Source organism: Solanum dulcamara, chromosome 7 (genome assembly GCF_947179165.1).
Source record: "Solanum dulcamara chromosome 7, daSolDulc1.2, whole genome shotgun sequence".
Lineage (NCBI taxonomy): Eukaryota > Viridiplantae > Streptophyta > Magnoliopsida > Solanales > Solanaceae > Solanum > Solanum dulcamara.
The window spans coordinates 9,535,930-9,555,346 of record NC_077243.1 but is presented as its reverse complement, the minus strand read 5'-3'; the positions used below and the strand labels follow the sequence as shown (position 1 = coordinate 9,555,346).

Below are 19,417 nucleotides of genomic sequence, written 5' to 3'. Positions count from 1 at the left end.
TGTATTATCATTTTATAATGAACATATTCCGTAAAAATAATAATCTTATAACGTAATTAATAATAATCAACAACAACAAAATAATAATATGTGCAAGAACAATACATAAATCCCATTAAAAACAAATTGTTCTTTTTTTCTCAATCTTGCCACTCAAACTGTTATTTTTCGGAGGAGGTAGATAGAAATGTTAGTTAATGGTTTTGGATTTGTCACGTTAATGGAGTAAGTGGGTAAATAAATATTAGTAGGAATTAATAAATGATGAATGTTTTTATAAAATATAAAAGTTTGGAGTAATTTTTAAATTTTTTAAAACTTCCCAAATATTAAATTTTGGCCCAATTTCCAATTTTTTCTAAAACCTGGGAACTTGGGATGTTTGCCAAATATATTTGTCAAGTAATGGCAAAATATCTGGCCAAACATGAGTTCTCAAGTTTTTTCCAAAAATTATTTGGGGCCAAATGGCACCTAATGAAGAGCCACCGGCCATGTATCAAACTTGGAAAATGACTATAGTTAATAATCAAAGGGAACAAAGAATTATTAATTTTTTTTGAATAATTTTAATAAAAGGGAAACGAAGAAACTAGATAAAACAGATTCACATTATTCATCGAACAAGCTCTTTAAATTAGCTTTTAGAATTAAGTAAGATCTAACATTTATTTTCTTATCAATTTAAATAATAATAAAAAATTAACACCTCTTTGAATTTTATATTACCAATCTCTCAAATCTACATAGAGATTCTTATGACATGGTACGCTCAGAAATAAGTATTTAACAAATTTCTTTTTCCCCATTAATTATACATTAAGTGAAGAATGAGACTTTAAGAATTTAACTTAACCTTATTATTGGTGTAAGAAACTTTAATGTAGTAAGTACATATTTAATTGTACCTCTTGGTAGGCGTATATATTCTTCCTATTAATTAGAGTTTCAAGACATTTCATAAATAGAGTATGTACTAATTCCTTAGCTTTAATATATATGATTTGATTAGATATGGAATTAAAGTTGGAAAGTAAATTTTTGAAATTCTTAATTTTTACTGTCTGGCTATGTGATTTTTGAAACACCCTCCCTCTCTTATCATATTAGTTATTACATTATTTTTATAGGTTCTTTAAGAAATTATAACCTATAAATAAAAAATTGTCAAAATTTTGAAGCCGAGACAAGGAGTGGGTCTTAACTTTTATTTGTTCACTACTTAAAAAATATTTTTTTATTTTTAATAATCAGCTTAAACTTTTAATAATATCAAAAAAAAATAATCCATAAATAAAGTAGGACGTGATTTACCGCCAACACATATATGATGCAGTGCATGAAATTGTTTTTTCTCAATAAGTTACAAAAGAAATTGATTTGAATTGTGTATTTGAAAAAATTCTTTATCCGTCAAATAAGGCACATATATTGTCTTGCAACAGCACAATTCATCACTTTCTTAAAGTTGCATTAAAATTCTATAACTCCCTCTCTCTCATCTCACATTCATTACCCAAATCAAAGCTACTGTCTCTCTCAATTCTGTCTTCATTTATTACGCTATTTTCTGTCCGTTTGGAATCTTTTTCCTCTCTCTTTAAGTCTTATCCTTCCTTCTCTCAGTTGCACTCTCAGTCTCAAGTCCTATATCTCTTCAACACCACTAAAATATCCATTTCTCTCTGCATTCCCCTGTTCTTCCTCAAAATTCATCATTTTCATGCAATACAAAAAGTTTTTTTTTTTTTAAGTTAGAAATTTTTGAACAAGCTGGTACTCATGCAAATTGACTGCATTGAGATGTAATGGGTCGAGAAAAAATTTTGTGGCTGATTTTGCATTTCTGGGTTGTTTTCCTCGTTTTGAGTTTCGGAGTTCAATGCGATGACTCTGAGGTTACTTTGAAATTATTGAATACTCCTCGCGCATTCACAAATCGGAATTTTGCTAAATTTGCTTTTCAAGTTTTGGCCGGTGGCAATGGTGGCATTTGTGCGGATTGTTCCACTTATTGCCAGGTCAGTTTAGAAAACATTTAAACAGTCGTCTACGTGTCATTGAGTTGGTTTTTCCATCTATGGAGATTGTCATTGAATTTGTAGAGTTTAGAGTTGATTTCTCGTATGATCACTCAACTTAAAAAGTAACTCAATTATTGATATTTCATTCAAAAAGTTGTTTTTTTCTTTCTTTATAACTCAAAAGTTACTCGGTTATCGATATTTCACTCGAAAAGTTACTCAACTATTTCATGTGATTTTTCCATTTATTTTTTCAAAAGTGATTTCGTGAATAAATTAGCAAATAGTTGAGTCGTTTTTGAGCTATAAAATAAAGAAAAGTGACTTTGTGAGTAATATACCATTAGTTGAATGATTTTTGGGTTATAAAACAAAAAAAAAGTGACTTTCTAAAGTGAATTATTGGTAATTGAGTAACCATCTGAGAAACTAACTTCAGTTTAATAGTCTTATATCTCGAGCTTTAGTATAAGGCATGTGAATGACTGTAATGAGTTAAGGTTTTAAAGTGCTTGAAGAAAAAAAAATGTATTAATATCTTACTTCTAGCTAGACAAAAAGGAGGTCCTAGCAGTTGCAAGTTTATTAGGTTAGTGACCAGAAAATCTGAATGCTAGGAGAAGCAATCTCGATATTTCGACTAGATTCATGTTGCTAATTTGAATGCAGTGAAGAATATCATGTTTGATCTGTTCCACTAAAGGAATCAGCTTTTTGTTTCCTAGTTTAGAGATACTTAAACATATAGGATTCGGAACTCTTTGCCCACTTCACTAACATCACAAGCACAGGAAAACTTATATTCAACATCATCTGTAATCTATGTCGCATACCTTGATGTGTAGTAAATTAAGTGTTCAATTTGAGCATGGACTTTGTCAGCTTAGCTTAAGGAGAAAAAATTAATGAAAGAAAAGAAGGGGTTCAGTGAACCAGTGTTAGTATCTAAGATGAGGATCAGTCAGCTCAGAGAAATCATCTTCATGCTCTCTTTTCTTAGCAGACTTACATCTATACATTACTTTCATTCATTTAATTAAATATGTAACATTGAATGCTAAGCCTCTGCAATGCCAGACTTGTTTCCCTGAAAACATAAAATTTGCATGTCGATAATAGCCAAGGATAATGGAAATCTTATTGTCAAATTACATGCACCTTACAACGATAGTTGTGAGGGCTAAAGGTGTCTCTCAGTCCCTTGACATGATGCATGCCTCATCTTTTACAATTTTTCTATGAACTAGGTCAAGCCAACTATTTGGAAAAAATATCTATGTAGCACATGAATGCGTAAGCATCTCCCTAGTATCCAAAATCTATCTTTTTGTGATTTTGAAGAAATATTTGTGGTATCACATCCATAGCATATTTGGAAAGTACGCAGCCAGGAAAACAAAGATTTTGAGAGAAATATACTCTTTGTCCTTAGGATCCAACTTCCTCTTGAGAATTGTTCTATATTTATTGAGATTCACTTTTTATTTTCTCCACTTGGCAATTTTTCAGCTCATTTAGATTACACACTAATTAATTCTACATTTACTGTTATTGTAGTTGGATGATTATGTGTCTGCAGTTTGTGAAGGTGGAGAAGTTTCTTACACACAGTTGCTTGATGGAAATCATACTTTTGAAGTTTGCACCAATGGATCTCTTGGAGTTGGATGTGCTCACTACAACTGGACTGTTGGTAGCACTCAACCTTTCTTCCTTTTCATGGTCTTGGTTGCACACTAGTCGTTCATGATACTTAAATGATGCCATTTATGGACACACAAAACAACCATTCTCTTCTATGGTGTACTTCTGAGTTCTCTCTTCAAGGCTTAAGTTGTTTTTATTGCTTCTGAGCCTTCTTTCTCCAAAATTGTTAGCTATTACTTATGTTATGGATATATCATAATCAGGGGACCTCTGGATCTTACTTATTAATCAGATAGGTTTGGAATCATCCCCCTTAATATATAGTAATAACAATATGATAAACTTCTATTTCAGTGTAACGTATTTTAACCATTTCCAACTTCGAATAAAAAGGTTACATGTTACATTTTAAACTTTTTTAGTCACCCTACTATATTGTTGACCTTTAGGTTGCAGTTGTCTTCCAAATTACAGACAGGCTGCAAATAAACTTGGTCTTTTTTAAACTTGATATGCGTTCATGTTGGGGACTCTAGTCTAGTTGTAACTGTTGGTAAAGTTTAAATTCATTTATGTTTTCTCTTCCTGATTTCATGATGTCCCTTCTCTTCTGCAGACACCATCCCCCCTACAGCCTACATTACCACACCAACATCTTTTACAAATGTTTCCAATGTTTCAGTGGAGATAACTTTCACTGAGCCATGTTGGAGCCAAGGTGGTTTCGGATGCTCTTCCACGAATTCCTGCAATGTAAGTAGATGACAAACTAATATATGCTTTCAACCAGATGGTTTTCCACCATCCCAAACCTAGTTGTCCTTTTAAATTGGGAAGTGTTTTGCATGAGAGATTGGGTTCTTGCTTTGACCCTTCTGCATAAACCTTCTGCATAAAGTGAAGTTCAGGAAGAATTAATGTTCATGTTTCTATGTATGATGTCTATAAATCTTTCCTTCAAAGATTTTGACCTTTCAAATCAAAGTGAAGTCTGAGATAGATATATTGTTGGCTGAAGTTCACCAATGCTTTCTCAAATTGTCCTTGTATTGAGAGAGTGGTGTATGAGCTCTAGAGTTCTTGGGAATTCCTTTTCATTATCTCTTCAGCTCAAAACCTAGTTATCAATTGTGTTCTCTTTGCAGCTTCTCGTTTATGGAGCTGGACAAGTCGTGCCAAACACACTCAATGTTATTGAGCCAGACCTTAAATTTTCTGTTGTCGTGAGTCTGTCTACACGTGATCAGTATGGAAGAGTGATCTTGATAATGGATAAAAACTTCTGTTCAGACCCTGCTGGAAACAAATTTAGAAGGACAGAAAATTCAAGTTTATTTATACATTTTGGTGAGCAGTTGCCTTACCATGGTCATGTTCATATCAGTTCTTTAACAGATTCTCTGTTTTAACTAGATGTTCTATTTCAGAGTTATATTTAGGCCTTCCCATTTCCATGATTCAAAGACATGTCAATCTTTCTGTGCCAATGAATAAAATTCTCGTGATGTGATACCTTCATAGGAATTTACTGGAGAAACCAGTCCAATCATATAAAGGTATTTGCTTAACGAACAAGACTTAAATAAACTAAGTTCAATCTCTTTGATACTGGATTCAACAGATAGAAGGACAGTGTTTGTTGATATAAGGACTCATATACCTGAAAGGCTACTTCAAATTGACAGTGAAAAGAGAACTGTGCTAGCAACAAATAGTGCTGAGAACATGGAGGTGTATTTGTACTTTACAGAACCAATTTCCAACTCATCTACAGAAATTTTGAACTCCCTCAGCATAAGTCAGGGATTTCTTACTCCCATTAGTGGAAATAGCTTTGGAGAACGCAGATTTGGTTTTCAGGTTAGTTCTTTCCAATTTTTATTGTACGTTATATTCTATTGCAGTACTTACAAATATCATTCAATCTTTTGGGCACATTTCCAGGTTAGAGGTATATATCAGACAGCCATAGTGACATTGAGCGTAAGATCAGACTTAATATTGAGCTGGCAGGGAACCTCCATTGCTCCTGTAGTTCCAGTTACTTTTCTATACGGTATGTTCGATTGCCTGTTAGAAACTTATTAAAGAAGACACCTCTAAATTAAGAAAGGAGTGTCTCTACTGCTCATCTGCTGTATTGACATGTAGATGATATGTAATCGTCCTGATGCTGTATGATATGCTAGTTATTTTGTTTCTCCAAAATATAATAGTTTGTTGGTCCTTCAGATATGCAACGGCCTGCTGTCATGTTAAGCACAACATCTAGGATGAGGACCAGTGAAGAGCAAATTCCTGTACTGATAAAGTTTGTCAAGCCAGTGTTTGGCTTTAATTCTTCTCATGTATCCATCTCTGGAGGACAGTTGCAGAGGTTAGCATCTCCATTTACACTGATCTTCCTCAGTGAAAATATTTTCCTGTTCCTTCACAAGTTACTAAGAATAAAATCATTACTATCAGATACTAGTCATGGCTCATTGATTTATTGTTTCCTATGTATTTCCAGCTTTCAAGAAATGAGTAGAAGCATGTACACTGTCAATGTACAAGCCAGAGATGATTTTGTTTCTGTGAGCATCCCCGAAAATGTAACTGGTGATGTTGCTGGAAACAGGAACTTACAATCTAATATACTCCGGCTCAAGCACTGTAATATTATATATTTCTGCTCAAGCTGACTTTCTTTTGCTTTAGAGATGCTTTAATTTCTCAAGTATACAATCAATCTCCTTTTAATCTTTTACAGATACTGTACCAGCAATATCTGAAGTGCTTTCCATCTTGGCAACTGCTGCTTTCGTGGTTACATGTTTTGCAGCAGGGCTCCTCACTGTTTCAACTGCGAGCCTCCAATCTGTTGGTGCATACTCAAGACCAAGCTCTTTAATGACATCTGATCCTGCTAGAAATATTTTTGTAAATATCCCTTCTTTAACAACTTTATGTTAGACTTGATGATTGTCAAGCAATATAATTTGCATTCCATGTGGGTACTGCTTTGGTCGTTAGATACACGAGGCAGGATATGAATATTAGAGCTCTTAAGGATCTTAGTGAAGCTCATGAAGTTGTTTGGCAGAGGAAAGGAGTTATTGCCTCCTTATATGATTTTGGGTAATCCTACCTCGTGAGCTAGCTTTTGGGGTTTAGTAAGGCCCAAGGTCCATTTCTTAACATAGTATCAAAGCCAGACTCATTGTTGTTATTGTGTGTCCCAATGTTGGGTTTCCATGTTATGTTTTTCATGCTCTAGATGTCCAATTCTGGCATGTGGGAGGGGTATTAAGTGTCCCACATTGGCAGAGGAAATGAGTTATTGCTTCCTTATGTGACCTTGGGCAATCCTCACTTAATGCACTCGCTTTTGGCACTGAGTTAAGTCCAAGTTGCATTTTTATCCATTTCTGAGATGTATTCTTGCAAGCAACCATGAGATGATTATCTGCTTTCTCAAAAAAAAAAAATCCAGTGTGGCAGATGACTCATGTAACTGTTGCTCTCAGTTATAGTACTGCCACCTTCAATGATTGAAGCAAGAAATAGTTAAAACTGCCAACAGCCTACCATCACTGAGCTACCAAGGGAAAACGGTAACATAGATGCCATAATGATTGAGTTCTGTTGATGATTTATCTGGGTAGCATATAGACTATGCTTCTAACTAGCAATGTCAAAAGGCTATAGCATGGATGAATACATTTTCTTGAAATGTTCAAGTGTCTTATATCCATTGTGTTAATTAAAATCTACAAAAATCTTTGATCCATGACACTGTATTATGAATACACATGCTTTCTTTTTGTGTCTTAAAACAGAGAATAGCTTGTCACATCCAGTTCTTTGCATTGGCGAGATGGTTGCCAGTTACCTTGCCTGTTGAATACTATGAATTTGCTAGAGGCCTTCAATGGAGTGTTCCCTACTTCAGTCTCCCATGGGAAACTGGAAGCATGCCTCCATTCATGATGGGACCGGGTTCCCCAACAAGCCCTCATTCATACGGCTCTAAAATTCATGATTTTGGAATGAAACCAGACATATACAATGTGAACAAAGCTGCAGCATTATATGGGTTGCCACTTAGTCCTATGGAGTATAGATCAATCTTCGGGGTAAGAGTTCATTAATTTCACAATAACAAAAGTACTTGTTCCATGATCACGTTATTAAAATATTCTTCTCAATGGCAGAGCCAGGATCTTCTTCCGGAAGCTCAGTATATTGCGGATCCAAAATATTCTAATGGGTGAGTTTTGAAAGATGTCTCATTCACAATATTTTGAAGTGATCAAAGTATATTTACCTTTTCAATTCATTGGATAACAACATGATAAATCTGTGTTCCCGAGGTGTACTTTCAACTGCTTTCCTCTTTTTCAAACTTATTTAACATGCAATAAAGGCCAGGATTACCACTAGTAGACCACACTACCTTCAAACAGAACTTGGGCTGTCATCAACCCTCTTAAAGAGAAATAAACGTTGACAACATGCCAATTTGTCATGCTAGACCACTCCATGACTGCCTTGGCACACAATTGGGCTTAGGTTTAGTTAATGAAAAGGATGATCAGGCATGTACCTGAAATATTTCTCTCAAGCTTTTAAGCAAAAAATGGAAATTGTGTCTGAATGAATAATTCATCTGCTGTTTTCAGGTGGAGGGATTTCAACAGAAGCATGTTCTGGTTAGCCATTATTGGGGGCAGCTTGATATTGTTGCATGCTTTGGTCCTTTTTGTTTTGAAATTGAGAAAGGACAGAGAAAAAAAGTGGAGCTATGGAGCCTTGGTATTTCCAAGATTTGAGATCTTTCTTACAATTCTGGCTATCCCTTGCATTTGTAAAGCCTCAGTAAATATAGTTAAAGGTATTTCAAATTCTTATGCACTATGCCCCTTTTGCATTGCAATGAGTGCATTCCCCCAGTGGTTTTCACATCTAAAAATGACAGGATATATCTGTAATGACTGATCTCGAATACAGAATATTTATCTAGAACAATTAAACCTCGCTTTCCTTAATCTTATATTGATCAGGTCAAAAGGTTGCCTGTTTTCCATCTTTTAGAACTGTCAGTATGAAAGATTGTTATTTGCAGATATTTTGTCACAAGTCAAAATTTCAGTACCTTCATACTTATTGTAGTTGTGTTCACAAATTCTGTTCTTTTCTTCTAGGAGGATCATCTGCAGGAATTGCAGTTGGCATTTTGCTGTTGGGTTTAATATCATTTCTGTTGCTAGCACTGTTTTTGTTCCTCTCTATTGGAATTACATTAGGGAAGCTACTTCAGTATAAGGAAGTACACCAAGTAGGGCAGAAATTCCATTGGTATGAAGAATTAGTCCGAGTTACCCTAGGTCCTGGTAAAAGAGGTCAGTGGACATGGAAAAGTTCGCGTGATTCTAGATATCTAGTCATGTTTGGGCCTCTGTTTGAGGATCTAAGGGGTCCACCAAAGTATATGCTCTCTCAGATTGCAGGAGGAAATCCTAACAAGCATCCTGACAAAGTCATTGCAACAGACGATGAGACAGAAGATGCGGAAGCGCCTTTCATCCAGAAGGTGTTTGGGATTCTAAGAATATACTTCACATTTCTCGAATTTGTGAAGCGTGTTTGTCTTGGAATTGTGGCTGGTACTTATTTGAAGAACTGGTCTTCAAAATCTCCCATAGTTGTCCTGCTTACCATCACTTCTTTCCAGCTATTCTTTATGGTTCTGAAGAAGCCTTTCATTAAGAAAAAGGTTCAGCTTGTTGAGATCATCTCAGTTGCCTGCGAAACAGGTATTTTTGCTTCTTGCATTGTTCTCATAGGAAGAGATTCGGCCAGAAATGAAACACCAATCGGAATCACCATGCTTGCACTTTTCTTCATAGCATTTTTTGCTCAGCTGGTCAATGAATGGTATGCATTATACAGACAGACAAAGAGACTCGGTGCTGAAGACAAGTCTTTCTGCTCTGGCCTAAAAGCAGCATCAATTGGATTCCTCTTGTTTTTCATTCCTCAAAGATTGATCAGAAAGCTTGAAAGCGGGTCTGCACTGTTAGATCGTGTACTGAAGGAAACCGGGGATGTTACTTCGTCTGGTGACAGGAATCGGAGTTCTGGTAGTAGAAGCTCAGGTACTGATAGACCATGGCATAGACAATTCAGAGAACTAGCAAAGTCCAGCTTTAGTAAAGATAGTAATGTAACTACAAGTGACCCGTCAACAAGTCGTGTTAGATGGAGTGGATTCTGGAACCCTAAGAGAAGTGGGAGCTCATCTAAAGATTCGTCAGCAGACTTCAAGTCAAAACCAAGAGGATTGTACAAAGATTTAGAAGCTATTTTTGCTTCCAAGTCATAGACCTCTCTTATTCATACAACAATGGAAATACAGGATAATAATATTCTGGCTTTACTGGTTCCTTCACTACAGAGATGATCTGAAACGAGTTCTGTGGATTCAGCTGAACCCTTTGCTTTAAGTTAGATCTATGTAACTTCGTATTTGTATGCATATAATAAGATTATACTTATTCTTAATTCATTAGATTCTGCATCTGCTTAAGAGCCCGTTTGGATAGGCTTAAAAAAGTAACTTTTATATATAAAGTGCTTTTAGAACTTTGAAGTGCTGAAAGTTATTTTTTATAAATAAGCAGTTGAGTGTTTGGATAAAAGTGTTTATGATGTGAATTTTAGGGTTAAAAGAATAAAAAAAGGTAGTTTGAGAATTTAGTTAAAATATAAAGGATATAAAAGTAATTTTCATGGTCAAAGAAAATGACTTTAAGCACTTTGGAAAAAAAAATAGAAATCCTAACTTTTCATTTCTGACTGACTTTAAGCAGCATTAGGCAAACACGTCCAAAAGCTAAAAAGAGGTTTTAAGTTGGTTTTGACCAACTTAAAGCCAATCCAAACGGACTCTAAGTTGTACCTGAGCTTATGTATTTATATCTTGGATTGGATTTGCCACTGCTCGACTGGTATCTGAGCTTATGTGCTTAGCAGGTTCATGTTATATTTCCATAGTAATGTATTGCTCTTGAGTTAAAAATGTAAATGGAAAGTTAACTTTTGCAAAAGGTTTAAAATATTATATAATCAACTACTAAAATTAACATCGCATGATAGGTCTAAAATTTTCTAATTATGTATTGAATTAACTCATACATGAATGTAATTAATATTAATTAATTTGACTTTTGAAGCATCTGCGTACGGTCAATAAAATAGATTGATTGAGCAGGTTCAAATACCAATAAAAACAAAACATTATATGCCCAAACAAAACAAAACAAATATTGGGACGAGGAATCCTTAGCCAATTGGATTGTGCAATGCATAAAATAAACGCAACTGGTGAGAATATGAGTAGCAGATGCTCATCTCCGTTTTCTTGATCAAAAAGTCAATAGCAGTTTCAAAAGTTCACCCAAGAAGAGTAGGAGAGAAGAAGCCACCCGTGGAACACTAAGCCAAACCCAACTTCAAACACCTGTTAAGCTTATTCGGCTCTCTTTGAGTGTGTATAAAGGAGGCAATGGGATCAATTTTCAGTTCACCTCAGATTAGCAAAGAACAAATGGAGATCGCTCTTCCCAAAGCCCAGCAGATCGTTTCCTCTAATCCTGTCGTCGTCTTTAGGTCTAAATTCCCCTCTCTCTCCCAATTATCTTGTTTCTAAATATATAAATAGTACCTATTTTGTTTATGGGTTTTCCATTTTTAATTCTCTTCTGTTTCATACAAGTAAAAATAGGAAATTTTTACTTTGATTTCTTGTTTATTGGGGAATATGAATATCGGTATCGTGTAATTTGGTCAATTCTTATCTATTGCAAAGATTGGGGATCAGGGGATGCTAAGAGCTTTCAATTTTGTCTAGCTTTGGGTATGTAATTCAAGAGGAGATGGAGTCTTTCAATCCTAAACTAAAAAGGCGTGCTTCTCTGATAGTATGTGTTTGTCTGTAACCCAAATAAGAATTGGGGGGGAGGGGGAATGAGGAACAATGCTATGTAGATCAAGGGGTTCAGTTGAATCCCCTTCATGGAAAAATTACACCGCCAAATATGGTAAAAACGATTGTTTTTTTGGCTGTTTGAATCTCCTTACATGAGGGAGGATTCTAGTGTAGTGGCAAAGGCATTCAAAAATTAATGATTTTTGGTTCTTTGAATCTCCCTCACATGACTACTGTAGTGGCAAAGGCTTTCAAAAATTATGATTTTTGGTTGTTTGAATTTCCCTCACGTGAGAGAGGATTCTAGTGTATGGCAAAGGGATTCAGAAATTGTGATTTTTGGTTATTTGAATCTCCCTCACATGAGAGAGGGAGGATTCTAGTGAAGTGACATTCTATTGTAGTAGCAAAGGGGTTCAAAAGTTGTTTTAGGTTAGAGTTCCGTAAATTCCTGGTGCCACCATTAGGAATAGAAACATGATGGACCGGGGTAATAGATATATAGTTTTGTTTAAGAATATCGTTGTAACATTTTCTTCTCTCTGTAATCTATGATGATAGTTTTTCCAAGTATTGTAATATCAGGATAAGTGTTCATTGTATAAGGTTACAAGCCATTTCTTTAACCTTCATAAAACATGTAATTGTTCTGAATGGGCTCCCCCGGTATCATCTGTGACAGGACGTTTATGTTTATTAATGTCATATGCTTGCTTTTCTTCATGCAGTAAAACATACTGTGGATATTGCACTAGGGTGAAGCAACTTCTTTCCCAACTTGGTGCTACTTTCAAAGTTATTGAACTTGACAAGGAAAGTGAGTGATTCCACATATCAATTGCTTCCAAGTGCTTTAAATAACCGTTGTTCTACCTTGTTGCTGCAAAAATTGTGTTTTCTTACCCTAGATGTAGTTTTATTCTCACGAAGCGAAAAAAGATCCTCCTTTGCGTTGGTCATCTATTTTTTTGTATAAGAAGATTAACGTTCAGCTTAAGAAAAAAACTTGAATTTCTTTTAGGTGATTAGTTTCAATAGTCAAAGGAAGACTGTTAAATTTTATAGAATGCGCTTGCTGATTTCATTATAGTGGATATTTTTGGGATTATGAAGCAAGGTTCGAATTCCAACAAAGACAAAATAGTACTCCCTCCATTTCAACTAATGCATCTTACCTTCCTATTTTTGATCTATTTCAAAAAGATGCCTCTTTTCTCTTTATTTACTAAATTTTCGATTTCAACATTCTTATTTTTCCCCATAATTACAGTCTCTTATAGAGATGACGGAGAACAATAGAATGTCTAACACCACCAGATTCTGACTAGGTTGATCGAGAGATCTATGCTGCTATAACATGTTTAACCTCTCGAGTATGCTAATAGATATGTCTCGAACTTGGTGGCTTTGTTTAGCTTTGCCAAAACGTATGTTTACTCAAAGAGTTCCTGAACCCCCTACAGTTATTCAAAAAGGCTGTGCTTAGTTCGTTCCTCCCACTCTTGTTTCTTGGAGAACATGTATTATAGTTATGAGAGTTCTGTTTGTGATCTGAAGGTGATGGAGACGAGGTGCAACAAGCACTACTTGAATGGACTGGGCAGAGGACTGTGCCTAACGTGTTCATTGGGGGAGAACATGTTGGTGGCTGTGACAGTAAGAATCATCAACTTTACCTCCTTCTATCACTCAAGTTTTCCTTAAATTTGCCGGCAGCAGCTGTGACATTTGTTTCTTCTCTTGTAGGCGTATTAGAGAAGCATCAACAGGGAAAGCTACTTCCCATGCTCAAGGATGCCGCTGCTGTTCCCAACAACCCTGCCAAAGTCTAAAACACATCTATACACTGTAGTAGTTAAGCTGAGAATAAAAATGAAGTTGAGAATGCTGCAACTTACTTAACGGCATCCTCTTCTCTAGTTGGGGTTGTTTAATAAGGCATTGGATTTCAAGTTCCTTTTTCTGCTTTTCCCTTACCTCAGTCTTCTAAACATTTCCTTCTAGTACTTTTTTCCCTTCTTAACTTACTGCTGCGACATTACCATCTGTTCCTATGGAAAGTATATATTGTAGATTCGCGTTACGCTTCCGACAAGAGTTAAATTTTCCACTTCTGTTTTTTTCTTCCTTTACTAATTCACAATGGAGATGATGATCTGAACTTGCATATGAGCAAATTTAAACATAAAAGAACTTAAAATTTGTGAAAAGAAATGAGTAAAAAATACTATAGTTAATCTCACAATAATGATGTCAGAAAATAGGGGTTGGTGTATGTTGAATATTATAATTGGCTGAAAAGTAAATAAAAACAATCTTCTATACCTTTTTAGAATCAAATTCTATTCCAACAAAGCATTCTCATAATTTTATCATTGTGTTTATACTCAGAAGTTATTCTAAGTTCGTTCACGTGGAGCATTAATCCTCCATGTTTATAGCATTGGTTCAGTTTTATCCGTCCTCAAACTTGTCTTTTTCTTTTGAGATCGCGACGTTCATTACGTCGAATTTCAAGTGCAACAGTATGAAATTTACTTTCATAACGTTATTTATCTATAATAAATTGATATAGTTCGGAAAAAAAAGAGATAATTTTTTGGATCGTACAAAATAAGGAACACTTTTCTTCTCAACTTCTCTTTTTTTGGGGGGGTTTCCCAAATGTTGTCCAGTACCCACAGAAGTCCCATATTGGAGGGGTAAAATGCTCTCTAACAAAGGCGACTCCGTAATCCAAGGGGATTCGAACCCGAGACTTTTTGGTTAAGGATGAAGGAGTATTTATCACTCCACCGCAACCCTTGTTGGTTTCTTCTCACCTTCTCTATAATGGAGCTATACTTTTAGGGAAGTTTTTATTAAGAGGTAAGTGTCAAAAACACACTTAAATTATTTCCTTTTTTTGAATTTCATACCTAAACTATTGAAAGCATGAGTTTTATATCTAAACTATCACTTATTAGTTTGAGAAACATACATCTCTCTTTAATTACACTCTCATCATGGTGTGTATACTACACTCTCTCTTTCATTAAAAAAAATTATCGCAATACTGCCACATGGACAAAATATTTCACCTTAATAAAAATTAAATAAATTATTATAATTATTTAAAATTAAAGATAAAAATATTAATATCTTCCATCCAAAAAAAAATTATAAAATAAAATATAAAATATTTTTCTTACCTCATTCCACCGCTTTCTCTCACCATAACAACCCCTCCCTCCCCCCCCCCCTTCACATTTTTTAGTTTTACTTTTATTTATTAAATTTCTTTTATAAAAGTTTTTTAAAAAAATTATTACTTCATCTCCCCTCCCCTTCCCCACCTTCAAATAATAATTTCGATATTTTTATTTTAAAAAAAAAAAATCTACGCCGCCCCACCTAGTCCTCCGCTTTCAATTTTTTTCTCGTTTCGTGTTAGATATATACATATGATTTCGTGTTAGATGTTAGATGTGTCATTTTGACACTTTTTTGACAGTTAGCACCTCACGTGTTTTTCACCTATCTAAGGCGCGTAGAAGCTGTTTTTTCTTAATATTTTTTTTTGTTCTTCTTCTTCATTTTTTTAGCATTGTTTTGAGAGATATTCAACTGAGTTTCCAAGAAATATCTGCAAAATCAATTAGCACGATTTTATTTTGATTATTTAACTCCATTTTTGTAAATCATACCTCTTACTTATTAATTAACCTTTCATTTTCTCTATTTACTATTTGCGCCGTTAATTAATTGGAGCCATGTGAATGAGGGGAAAAAAAGAAGAAAAAAAACTTAAATTCTTAGCTTGTGCAGTGCATTGTCTCTGTTGACCACTGCTTTGGGTAATTACTTGAGCTCTTTCAAACTGAAAGTAGTAACATCTATTACAACTCAAGGTGGCAAACCTGGATGGATTCCAAACAACTTGAATAGTAGGCATCTCGATTATTTCTTTTGGCTCTTGGTTGCACTTAGGTGGGGTGGGGGAGGGGAAGGGGTTGGGGTGGGTGGGTTTGGAGAAGACGGAGGCGGGGATTACAACTCAAGGTAGAAAACCTGGATGGATTCCAAACAACTTGAATAGTGGGCATCTCGATTATTTCTTTTGGCTCTTGGTTGCACTTAGGTGGGGTGGGGTTGGGGTTGGGGTTGGGGTGGGTGGGGTTGGAGAAGACGAAGGCGAGGTGTGTGGTGTTGGAAGACCACTGATAGGGTGTGGGGGTGGGGGTTAATTAGTGATTAATTTTAGATTTTTATTAATTTTGCCGGAAAAAATGGAGGTCCGTCGAATATTTTGACCCAATTTGATTTATATTTTTGTTTGTCATTATAGCTCCATATTTTTCTCTTTAGATGATATGGATAGCGTTGGGTGGGTGTTGGAGGAGAAGAAGAAGATCTGGTGGGGTGGGGGAGGGGTTGGGGTTGGGGTGGGTGGGATTGGGGAAGATGACGGCGGGGTGGGTGGGGTTAATAGTTGTTAATTTTTATTTTTTTGGATAAAAAAAATGCCACGTATCATCAAATTATTGGTCTTTTTTTTCTATTCAAAAGTCATTATTTGATATATATATATGTCACGTGTCTTTATTTAATTCGCTTCTTTTGAACGTCAGGCGAGTGCATTACATACACTTAATATATTTTGGTGATTGTCAAGAAAGTGTCAAAATGACACATCAGACCTTACTTGAGGTGTCTAAAATGAACATCTCTTGATTTAGGTGTCTACGTGAAAGTTAGTGCCAACTTTAGAGACCCACGATGGATTTCGCCTTCTTTCTGCCGTTCTTTTTTTTTTTTCTGTTTTCATCATGCTCTCTCTTTCATCTTTTTCTCCATTGGTTTTCAATACTACTACCTAGTATATATGTCAAATAAAACTTTCTAAAGATATATATTAAAGTTTTAAACACACTTAGTAAAATTTCTATCTTGGTCGCAACACTTTTATAGCATAAGTGTTAGCAAATAATATTAGATTTCTAAAAAAGAAATATAAAAAAATAATATTTGATTTAGCAAAGAAATAATAAGTTTGCGTGCACCATAATTTTTGTACTAAATCCGCCACTATAACACAACTATAGTATCATTTTTTACCCTCAAACTATGACAATGGCCCCAATTGGATTTGCGTGTCAAGAAACGATGTAAATGTAAAGTATTACTTATAAAATAAAATAAAAAGGTATTATTATGTAAATTGAGACGGAGGAGTGCAATAACAACGAGCAGATTTATATTTAGCTTCAACATCTTTAATTATACAGTAACTTGAGGAATCAAGCATAACCTGCTGTCTCTATATATGTGTTCATACATACATAACAATTACTAACATATAATCAATTTCTTCATTCTTCAGACAAAACTTGAGATGCAACATTGATATAAGTTGCTTTATATATTCTTCTGGCAAGCACATTTGAATTGAGTTTCTTCTTCTTCTTCTTCTTTTTTTGGATCAATCAACACTATAAGGTGACATTTTTCCTATAGTCCAAGTGTGGCGGAGAGCTTCCAGATGGCAATACAACCCACATGTCCTACATTTTATCAGAGCAAGATTAATCCCAAAAATTCCTGTTAAAGTGTTAACAAACTAAATCTGTATTCAATTATTTAACATTTGTTATTTCTTTTCGAATACTATCTTAATAAGTGGAGTGTTAGTTAGTTAAGACATTTAAGAGAGATATAAACGAAAATAATGCCCTTAAAAAACGAATAATATGAAGCGAAGGTAGTATTTATAGTCAATAAATCCGTACCTGTTAATGCATCCATTAACGACCAAGTTCTTCTGTTGGAAGCTGAGTGAACTGCACAAACACGTTACAATTTTGTTAAACGTGGGGTCAAGTAATTTTTATTTGACTCTCGAGAAACAAAAAATTATACATAGACTAAGACGGAGGGAGTGTAAGTTTTAAATGTGTATGATCACCTGAATCACAATTGGAAGTAGAGTTCCATGATCCACACATGCACAAACTGCTAAAATCATTAACATCATAGCCACAAGATCCCCCTGTTGCCTCACAAGCTTTACAAAATGAGTCATCTACTTCAACTGAGTACTTCACTCTTATGCCATAAGACCATCCATGAGCCCCAGACACTCTCAATGGAGCTAAACTATAAGCACTGCTATACCCTTGACAACCAAGTTTAGTCAAATTAATAGCCTTAATAGCTTCAAACGAAATTGCGCAACAATCAGGTGGACCTGATCCATATACTAAGCCCACTTTTTTCGGCCCAATAATGTTCCAGCCTGGACACCCGTAATACTCCTCACAGCCCATCCCGGAAACATTCCGACACGGCAAATGCTTCCCCGGAAACCCTTGGAACAGCGGCGATTCCGCCGTACAACCTAGCAGCATAAACACATTATCCGCCGTCGGGTTCAAATACGGCTCCCGCCATCGCTCAACGACGAAGCCGTTGCCGCGATGGCCGAAGACGATCGACGAGCAAGTTGACATGTGTGGATCGTCTAAGGTTAGGGATTCGTAAGCGTAATCAATGTCCAAAACGCGATAGGATCCAGAGCTAATGTGAAGCATTAAAACATCGTTGATGCAAAATAGGAGATCTCTGTAACCTGAATGGCCGCAGCCAGATTGAATTGCGAAAGGGTAATCGACTGTTAAGTTTCCACAGTATGATCTGCATTTATGTGCATCACCATAGCTTTGAACTCCACGGAGTACTGCTAGAGTTTGAAATATAGTAATGAAGAAAAAAGATGTGAGAATATGAGCCATGGCTAAGAAGAGAAAAATGGGAGCAATATAATGGGTCTCAAAGTATAGAAGAAGAGTTGTGTTTTGAAAGGTACAAAAAATATATTTTTTTACTTAGAAAAAAAGAAAAAGATGATAGATACTTTGCTTGGGATGCTAAAGAAAATAGTGATACTTCATTAACAGAGCTAAGTTAGACTGCATGATTTAAGGGGTGGGACCAGTGCCGGAGCAACGGGGTAAAGGGTTATTCAAATTCCTTATCAGAAAATTAGGTTGCGTATATAAAGTTTAAAAAGTATTTTATAGGACTATAATAAATGTTGAATTTCTTATTTTTTTTATATTTTAATATGACTTACGTGAGACTTTATTCAGATGGTGAGTTGAATATGTTAAAGGGAATTTCTACTTTTGTGGGGGAGGGCATTCTGGTTTCTTTAGGAAGATTTGGGTAACTTTTTAGCTTTTCTGTTTGCTTTAACTTGCTTTTAGGCACTGCAGACAGGGAGAAATTTTGAGGGATATGATGCTGTTTGAGTGTTGGATTGCTTTATGGTGAAGTTTAATTTAGAATAAGGATCATAGTGATGGTGATTGACCCCAAGCTAGCTTTTATGAATATTGGGCCATTATATTGATTTATGTATGAAACATCAAGTAGTGTTGTCTTTCTTTTTTAAAATTAAGCCATCATATCTTTGTTTAAGTTATCTTTATGAATTTTACGTTTGAAGATTATTATGGTTTAATCCCACATACCACAGTAAATCTAAACTGCATTAAGTAAGTTTGGTGCGAGAGCTCGATGGTGAAGACATTGGCGGGGAATCGATCTTCGAATACCACCAGCTACACCAATGCGACCACTCTTACGGATTATGTTCGATGATTTGACCATAGTACTATAATGTATTGCGTGTCGGCCGGCCGTTTGACTTAGAAAAGGATTGTACTCGCTGTGACATTCTCGTCCGGCTACGTACAATGACCTTAAACTATTAGTATAATTAGGACACAAAATC

The 19,417-nt window shown here is 35.3% G+C and overlaps 3 protein-coding genes across 5 annotated transcripts; 2 read left to right on the top strand and 1 right to left on the bottom strand.

Annotated features, from left to right (window-relative positions):
* The first annotated feature begins 1,499 nt into the window (after positions 1-1,499).
* On the top strand, positions 1,500-10,191 carry LOC129894058 (uncharacterized). 3 transcript variants are annotated; one of them, XM_055969556.1, is made up of 13 exons: positions 1,500-2,021; positions 3,582-3,717; positions 4,288-4,424; positions 4,817-5,018; positions 5,293-5,531; positions 5,616-5,727; positions 5,904-6,048; positions 6,184-6,326; positions 6,424-6,593; positions 7,493-7,789; positions 7,868-7,923; positions 8,336-8,547; positions 8,858-10,191. In XM_055969556.1, exons 1-13 carry the CDS (start codon positions 1,809-1,811, stop codon positions 10,036-10,038), a joined length of 3,243 nt encoding a protein of 1,080 aa, XP_055825531.1. In that variant the 5' UTR covers positions 1,500-1,808; the 3' UTR covers positions 10,039-10,191. The 3 variants fall into 3 exon arrangements, with proteins under 3 accessions (XP_055825531.1, XP_055825532.1, XP_055825533.1); XM_055969557.1 differs by lacking the exon at positions 1,500-2,021 and having other exon boundaries at positions 3,603-3,713; XM_055969558.1 differs by lacking the exons at positions 1,500-2,021; positions 3,582-3,717; positions 4,817-5,018 and having other exon boundaries at positions 4,294-4,424.
* A 783-nt stretch (positions 10,192-10,974) lies between these two features.
* LOC129896418 (glutaredoxin) lies at positions 10,975-13,732 on the top strand. Its single transcript, XM_055972314.1, has 4 exons — positions 10,975-11,324; positions 12,372-12,460; positions 13,201-13,299; positions 13,390-13,732. Exons 1-4 carry the CDS (start codon positions 11,221-11,223, stop codon positions 13,473-13,475), a joined length of 378 nt encoding a protein of 125 aa, XP_055828289.1. The 5' UTR covers positions 10,975-11,220; the 3' UTR covers positions 13,476-13,732.
* A 3,085-nt stretch (positions 13,733-16,817) lies between these two features.
* LOC129895307 (uncharacterized) lies at positions 16,818-18,598 on the bottom strand. The gene is made up of 3 exons (XM_055971005.1): positions 17,588-18,598; positions 17,412-17,462; positions 16,818-17,186 (listed from the first exon to the last, which is right to left on the bottom strand). The coding sequence occupies exons 1-3, from the start codon at positions 18,411-18,413 to the stop codon at positions 17,134-17,136; spliced, it is 930 nt and encodes a 309-aa protein (XP_055826980.1). The 5' UTR covers positions 18,414-18,598; the 3' UTR covers positions 16,818-17,133.
* Positions 18,599-19,417: the final 819 nt, after the last annotated feature.